The 7,839-nt window shown below is 40.4% G+C and overlaps 1 protein-coding gene across 2 annotated transcripts in view; it reads right to left on the reverse strand.

Annotated features, from left to right (window-relative positions):
- Positions 1–7,839, reverse strand: part of LOC111962378 (N-terminal EF-hand calcium-binding protein 2-like) — a 144,374-nt gene that overhangs the window by 129,686 nt on the left and 6,849 nt on the right. For both annotated transcript variants that reach the window (XM_023985429.2, XM_023985428.2), the window contains exon 2: positions 3,561–3,585. In XM_023985429.2, the coding sequence (XP_023841197.1) occupies positions 3,561–3,585 (25 nt within the window). The remainder of the gene's footprint in view (positions 1–3,560; positions 3,586–7,839) is intronic.

Raw genomic sequence — 7,839 nt, forward strand, 5'->3', positions numbered from 1 at the left:
CATACACAAACTTGACTGTGACTTTAAACAGCTTGGAAATTCCAGAAATTGTTACGGCTTTAGAACTTTCTGATAGGCTAATTGACATCATTTGAGTCAATTGGAGGTGTACTGTGGTGTATTTCAAGGCCTACCTTCAAACTCAGTGCCTCTATGCTTGACATCATGGGAAAATCAAAGAAATCATCCAAGACCTCAGAAAAAAATTGGAGACCTCACAATCTGGTTCATCTTGGGAGCAATTTCCAAACGCCTGAAGGTACCATGTTCATCTGTACAAACAATAGTACGCAAGTATAAACCCATGGGACCACGCAGCCGTCATATCGCTCAGGAAGGAGACGCGTTCTGTCTCCTAGAAATGAACATACATTGGTGCGAAAAGTGCAAATCAATCCAGAACAACCGCCAATGGAGGGGAGTTCTCTCTGCTATTATTCTGACATTTCACATTCTTAAAATAAAGTGGTGATCCTAACTGACCAAAGACAGGGAATTTTTACTATGATTAAATGTCAGGAATTGTGAAAAACTGAGTTTAAATGTATTWGGCTAAGGTGAATGTAAACCTCCGACTTCAACTGTATGTACAGTATATACTCTATTCTATTCTACTGTATTTTAGTCAATGCCACTCCGACATTGCTCGTCCTATATTTCTTAATTCCACTCTTTTACTTTTAGATTTGTGTGTATTGTTGTGAATTGTTAGATACTACTGCACTGTTGGAGCTMGGAACACAAGCATTTCRCTACACGTGCAATAACATCTGCTCAATATATATGTGACCRATAAAAATGTGATTTTTACCGTGAAATGCTTATTTATGTGCCCTTTCCCATCAATGCAGTTAAAAAGTATGAAAATGAACAAATAGATAAAAAGAAAATAGTAACACAATAAAATAACACAATAAATAACAATATAAAGGCTACACACAGGTTATATACAAGGAGTACTTGTACTGAGTCAGTGTACTGGGGTACGAGGTAGTTGGGGTGATTGATTGAGGTAATATGTACATGTAGGCCTGGTTAGGTGATTGATTGAAGTACTGTACTATGCACATGTAGGTACAGTAAGGGGTGAAAAGCAGAAAGTCCGGGTAGCCATTTAAATAACTGTTCAGAAGTCTTATGGCTTTGGGGTAGAAGCTGTTCAGGAGCCTTTTGGTCCCAGACCTGGTGCTCCGGTAAAAGCTTGCCGTGCTGTAGCAGAGAGAACAGACTGTGACTTGGGTGGCCTTCCTCTGACACTGCCTGGTATAGAAGCCCTGAAGGGGAAGAGGCATTGTCGTGCCCTCTTTACAAYCATGTTGGTGCGTTTGACCATGATAGGTCCTTAGTGATATGGATACAGGAACTTGAAACTCTCATCCGTCTCCACTACAGCCCTGTTGATGTGAATGGGGGCATGCTATGCCCTCCATTTTCTGTAGTCCACAATCAGCTCCTTTGTCTTGCTGACATTGAGGGAGAGGCTTTTTTGGCTTTCTTAGGCACGGGGACTATGGTGGTCTGCTTGAAACATATGGATATTACAGACTGGGTCAGGGAGAGGTTGAAAATGTCAGTGAAGAAACCTGCTAGCTGGTCAGTGCATGCTCTGAGAATGCGTCCTGGTAATCAGTCTGGMCCTACGGTCTTGTGAATGTTTACCTGTTTAAAGGTCTTACTCACAAAGGCTGAAATCTGCAAATATTTCCTCATTGTGCTTCAATAAAATAACATTTCTGAAAACTTGTACCCTGAGCAGTCATGAAAATGGCATATTATACAATAGGCAGTTGATTACTCTCTGCAAGCCAGTTCCAAAAATGGAGTATGAGATCCACAACAACCAAGGCAAGGCAATCACTAATCAGGTATACATGCTTACACTCTCATACAAACTAGCGGTGCTCCAAAATGAAAAAATACTATAGTATACTATGGTATAAATACTATAGTATTCACTGTTGTGTTTTTGCAGACTTTAATGTAATATTCACTGTAGTGTTGCAGAAATKACTGTAGTAWATTGTACTATTTATAGATTACTATAGTATATGTATAATTTAAATTGCTTTAGTAATTACTGTAGTATTTTTGCGGACTGTATTATACTATAGTATTTACTGTAGTGKTTTTTTGCAGCTATTACTATAGTATATACTATAGCGTTTTGGCTTTATTATCTTTGACATAGCAGTGGGGGCTTTCTCCTTGAGGAAACCTACTGGACAAACTAYTCAAAAAGCAAATTTTCCATAATCTGTAGGTAGGTAGGTAGGTACTACAGTTTACAACAGAATTCTACAGTAAGTACTGTAGTAATCTATAGCAAACTGTAGTATTTTTTCATGTGTGCTGTAACATGTGTGCTGTACCTCCTTTAATGCTGGATGGGAAACCCCCCCCCACCTACCCCCCACCCCCTCCCTGAGCAGTTTCGGGAGTGGAGCATATCATGGCATTGGGAGTGGGAGAAAGAAGACAATTACATTTCCATTACCACACACTTGTCTATAATTACTGATACCTCTCTTTCTCTCAGGAAAGAGTTTCATTACAGGACGTCCGTATTTAAAGGGCTGTGATGCGTTCCTCTCTATGACGGTGGGCCCAGCAGCATAACACCACAGGATCAGAACCTCTAATCAGGGCCTGTTAGGCAGCGCTCACCTGGAGGCAGCAATGATAAAAGCTCCTGGGCCAAAGGAGCATGTTAGCTCAGCTATAAAACACACACTAATGATTACCCTTCTCACTGCTAATTGTGTTATCAACGCTAGGAGACATATAGGCTTATTTAGCAGGTGCCCTTTTGGAAGCGGGCAGAGAGGGAGAGGCRATAAACCTTGACCCTAGTCGATCCATACATGGATCCCATTGTGAAGACCAGAGCAGATCTTGGAGCGATGTTGGACCCCTGATCTTTTTCTCCCTTATCCCCTATCTATCTCCATCTCTTTCTCTCTCTCTTGCTACTCACTCTCTTCTCTCTCTCTCAGCCTCTCTATCCCTCCCGCACAGTGTGTTTAGCATCTCTCTTTCATTGAAACAGCCACAGAACATTTCCCAGGAGAGGAGGGTAAAAATACCACAAACTGAGCTTGTTCCATACATCAAATGACAAGGATTCTCTTTAACTAGGAGCTAATAACATATTTGTAGTGTATCTACTGTGTCTCTAAGAATCATACACACAGAATAGATAACTAAAAAATATAGCAGTGAAATTACCATTGCTATTCCACAAGGTAGTTAGAGATACAGTGCAACCACACAGATCAGAAAATAAAATGGCCATCTGGTTGGTATAAAAACGTATCCTTCTAAGTTGTCTCCTTGTTAGTTTTCTTCTATCCTGTCAAAGGCTCCAAGACACGACAGCAGGACAAACAAGTGCCAGAGGGAATGAGGGAATGAGGGAAGCTCTGGAACCGCACCACACTGTTCTAGCCTGGAAATTAAACAATGTACTAACAATCCACAAGACTGGCCAGAGTAGCTACCTCACTGAGAGGACACAGACAACATGATAACTAAATATGTTTAACAAACCAAAACACACTTACCATCCTTATCAGCTCTCCGGAAAATCTGTTAAGACAAAACATGAGCCCTACATTAGTGAAGGGACTAGTCACGTGAACAGTGTAAAAACATGAAACATGATAAAACATGGCGCAAAAGGGCAATGAGAGACAGTAAATAAGCCTGCCTGAATAGCTAGGTAAGAGTAAGTGAAAACCCAGCGTAATCTTGTTTAAAAAGCCTAACCACATGATGCACTCGTGTGTAATGGCACGGTTAAGACTCTAATCCTGTCACGTTCTGACCTGTGTTTCTTTTTATGTCTTTGTGTTAGGTTGGTCAGGGATGTGAGTTGGGGTGGGTAGTCTATGTTCTGTTTTCTATGTTGTTGTATTTCTATGTCTGGTCTGATATGGTTCTCAATCAGAGGCAGCTGTCGATCGTTGTCTCTGATTGAGAATCATATTTAGGTAGCCTGTTTTCCCCATTTTGGTTGTGGGTGGTTGTTTCCGTTTCAGTGTTTTCACCATTCGGGACTGTTTCGGTTTTCATTTTGATTCTCTTGTTTTTTTTGTATTTTGTATTCATTCTATTAAAAGATATTATGGATACGTACCACGCTGCACATTGGTCCGATATTTCCTACTCCTCCTCAGACGAAGAGGACGAAAGCCGTTACAAATCCTTAGTTTGTCACTGGGAAAGCAGTAATCACACCGGTTTAGAACACCAATAAATTATCTGTGAATCCTTGTTATATCTGGTGGTGGATATATATTCATGTGTTTCTTTCTATGCTTTTGAAAGTGGTAAGTGCATTTCATGCATGAACGAGGTTAAAAGGGGATCTCCACTTTACTTCTTGAAAGTCCAATATCTTGAAAACTTGACTGCTGATATGCAAACCATTTTGGGACTGTATCAACAGTGGACTGATTTTATAAAGTTTTTGAGTGGAGTTTCCATTTAACAGTATAAACAACTGTGTATAGGTGTTTTTATTTTGGGTCATTATTGATATCTATCTTCTTCACCAGACTGATGAGCACTTGAGTTTTAATAAAATAAATCGGGGGTAAGAAATTGTCCATTGGACATTGGGAAAAGCTCATCAGATGAGATATAAAACCATTGAGGGAAAGACAATGGACACTGACTCAGAGARCACGCCATACATCACAATGGCTTTCATTATTATGTGCTTGCAGATGATTGACGGGAGAGGTAATGAAATACAGGTATATATCCTCCAGAAAGACCCATTCTCACTTACACTATAAAAAAAGGGCCCATTAAAAAATGACATATCATACTAAATGTAAACTACAAYTAAAGCAACAGAAGTGGGGCATGCCTAATGCTAAAAGTGGCAGAGGTATGTGTGTATAACATTCACCATTCTGGTGTTAAGGGCCTTGTCTGATAATCCATTTGTCAGGCCTTACAGCATAGCGTCACATAATGTAGGTGAACCAATTTCCCTGCTTTTCAGATGAAAAACATACAGTGAGCTCCAGAAGTACTAGGACAGTGACAATATTTTGGTTGTTTTAGGTCTGTACTCCAGCACATTGGATTCGAAATGATACAGTGACTATGAGGTTAAATTGCAGACTGTCAGCTTTAATTTKAGGGTATGTTCATCCATATGGTGAACAGTTTAGAAATTACAGCACTTTTGTACATAGTCCCCCCATTTTAGGACACCAAAAGTATTGGGACAAATTCACTTATATGTATATTAAAGAAGTTAACCAGCATGGCTACCACAGCATTCTGCAGCGTTACGCCATCCCATCTGGTTTGCAGGACAGGACAATGACCCAAAACACACCTCCAGGCTGTGTAAGGGCTATTTGAACAAGAAGTACAGTGATTGAGTGCTGCATCAGATGACCTGGCCTCCACAATCACCCAACCTCAACCCAATTTAGATGGTTTGGGATGAGTTGGACTGCAGAGTGAAGGAAAAAAGCAGCCAACAAGTGCTCAGCATATGTGGGAACTCCTTCAAGACTGTTGGAAAAGTATTCCAGGTGAAGCTGGTTGAGAGAATGCCAAGAGTGTGCAAAGCTGTCATCAAGACAAAGGGTGTCTACTTTGAAGAATCTCAAATATAAAATATTTTTTGGGTTACTACATGATTCCATATGTGATATTTAATAGTTTTGATGTCTTCACTATTATTCTACAATRTAGAAAATAGTAAAAATTAAGAAAAACCTTTGAATAGGTAGGTGTGTCTGATGGTATGTCTTGTAGAGTATGCATTGTTGTCCGAGCTGTGTGCTAGTAGTTTAAACAGACAGCTCGGTACACACTTCTTACAAAAACAGGTAGTGATGAAGTCAATCTCTCTTCCACTTTGAGCTATGAGAGATTGACATGCATGTCATTAATGTTAGCTCCCCATGTACTTTTAAGGGACGGCCATGCTGCCCTGTTCTGAGCCAATTGTAATTTTCATAAATCCCTCTTTGTGGCACCTGATCACACGAATGAACAGTAGCCCAGGTGCGACAAAACTAGGGCCGGACCTGTCTTGTTGATAGTGTTGTTAAGAAGGTAGACCAGCGCTTTAATATGGACAGACTTCTCCCCATCTTAGCTACTGTTGTATTAATATATTTGGACCATGACAGTTTACAATCCAGGATTACTCCAAGCAGTTTAGTCATTTCAACTTGCTCAATATCCACATGATTCATTACAAGATTTAGTTGAGGTTTAGGGTTTAGTGAATGATTTGTCCCAAATACAATGCTTTAAGTTTTTKAAATATTTATGACAAACTTATTCTGAAACTAACTGCTGCTCTTTGTTAAGTGTTGCAGTCATTTCAGTTGCTGTAGTAGCTGAGGTGTATAGTGTTGAGTCATAGACTCAACATACATAGACACACTGTCTTTGCTCTTTGCCATACAGATATTAAGAGTTTATTTRATTCCATAATACTAATCACTGTTCCTAATGGCAATATGGCATAACGCAGTTTGGAGATAAACCAATRTACCACAAATCCCAGACCTAATCCGTTATTTAGACAGAACAGCCTAGTCATCTCTGATGCCAGAGATCAGTGCTCAATTCATTAAAGCCAAAATGGGTTTTGTCATGTGGGGTATGGTAGAGAGTCTGGAGACAGAGGTGGGGGAGGGTGAGAGAGGGAGTTTACATAGGGCCTCATACAATAGAAAACAATACAGATGGGCTTGGTTTACAGTAAATGGAAGACAGTTCAGCAGAGCATTAGCCTAAACAAGTCATGTGAGAACACTACATGAGAATGAGAGCGGTGACTTGCCAACGCCACTCACTGTGGCACAGAGAGAAGGAACGGAGGTGTCATGGGGATGGATGGAGACTTGAATAGCATGCAAGGCAGAAGGAAGAATTAAGAAGCAGGTAATAATGAGAGGCTGAGAAACAAGAAGGAAGAAAATGTGTGAGAAAGAAAGAGGCACGGAATGGTGGGAACAGGTAGAGAGAGAGAGCGAGAGAGAGAGAGAGAGAGAGAGAAAAAGAAAGAGAGAAAAAATTGAGAGGAGGCAGCGTTTTTTCTGCATCTTTTTGCCTCATTACAAATGGATGGATCTATGCCTCTGCTGTGTGGAGGAGGGGTGTGGAGGAGAGAAGAGAGGAGAAAAACGAGGCTATAAAAATACAGTACAAAGAACAGCCACTGTGAAGTTTGTCTTCTAATTCTATGGGTTTTCAATACTTACACACCTTTAGACAATGGTCTTGGAATCCTATTTAATGGCAGATATGTAATTGCACACACCAAGCAATAGATAATATTATTGAATACTATATTTCCCCCGTAATCTCTCTCTCTCTGCCTCGCACCCACACACGCACTCACGCTGTTTATGATCCGAACCCACAGCATGAAGTGAACCCGTTGTGCGCAGATAATGTGTGTCAAAGTCTTGCATTTCACGCATCTCAATTGGCACATTCGGACATTGCCAGCCGCCTTTAAAGGCAAGGCGGACTGATCTACAAATCACTTGCATCATAAATAACAACTCAATTATATTGTAGATCAGTCAATCGGTCACTACTTACCCATGATACATAACGGTGTTGATGCTCTCGGACACGGCCGAATATATGCGGTGCTGCTCGTGGCAAAGTAATTTCGTCTACCTTTTTAGGCCAACTCCATAAAAACTCTGAGTAGCCTATTTGATTTGGTTATGGTGTCTGAATTCATCCACCGTTTAAGGAAAACACGGATCATCTGATCTACAGATTTACAGCAAAACTTTTTTTTCAGAGTAAATATCAGTGAATCACGTGTATAACCTACGTTGT

The sequence above is a fragment of the Salvelinus sp. IW2-2015 genome, linkage group LG4q.1:29 (genome assembly GCF_002910315.2).
Source record: "Salvelinus sp. IW2-2015 linkage group LG4q.1:29, ASM291031v2, whole genome shotgun sequence".
NCBI lineage: Eukaryota > Metazoa > Chordata > Actinopteri > Salmoniformes > Salmonidae > Salvelinus > Salvelinus sp. IW2-2015.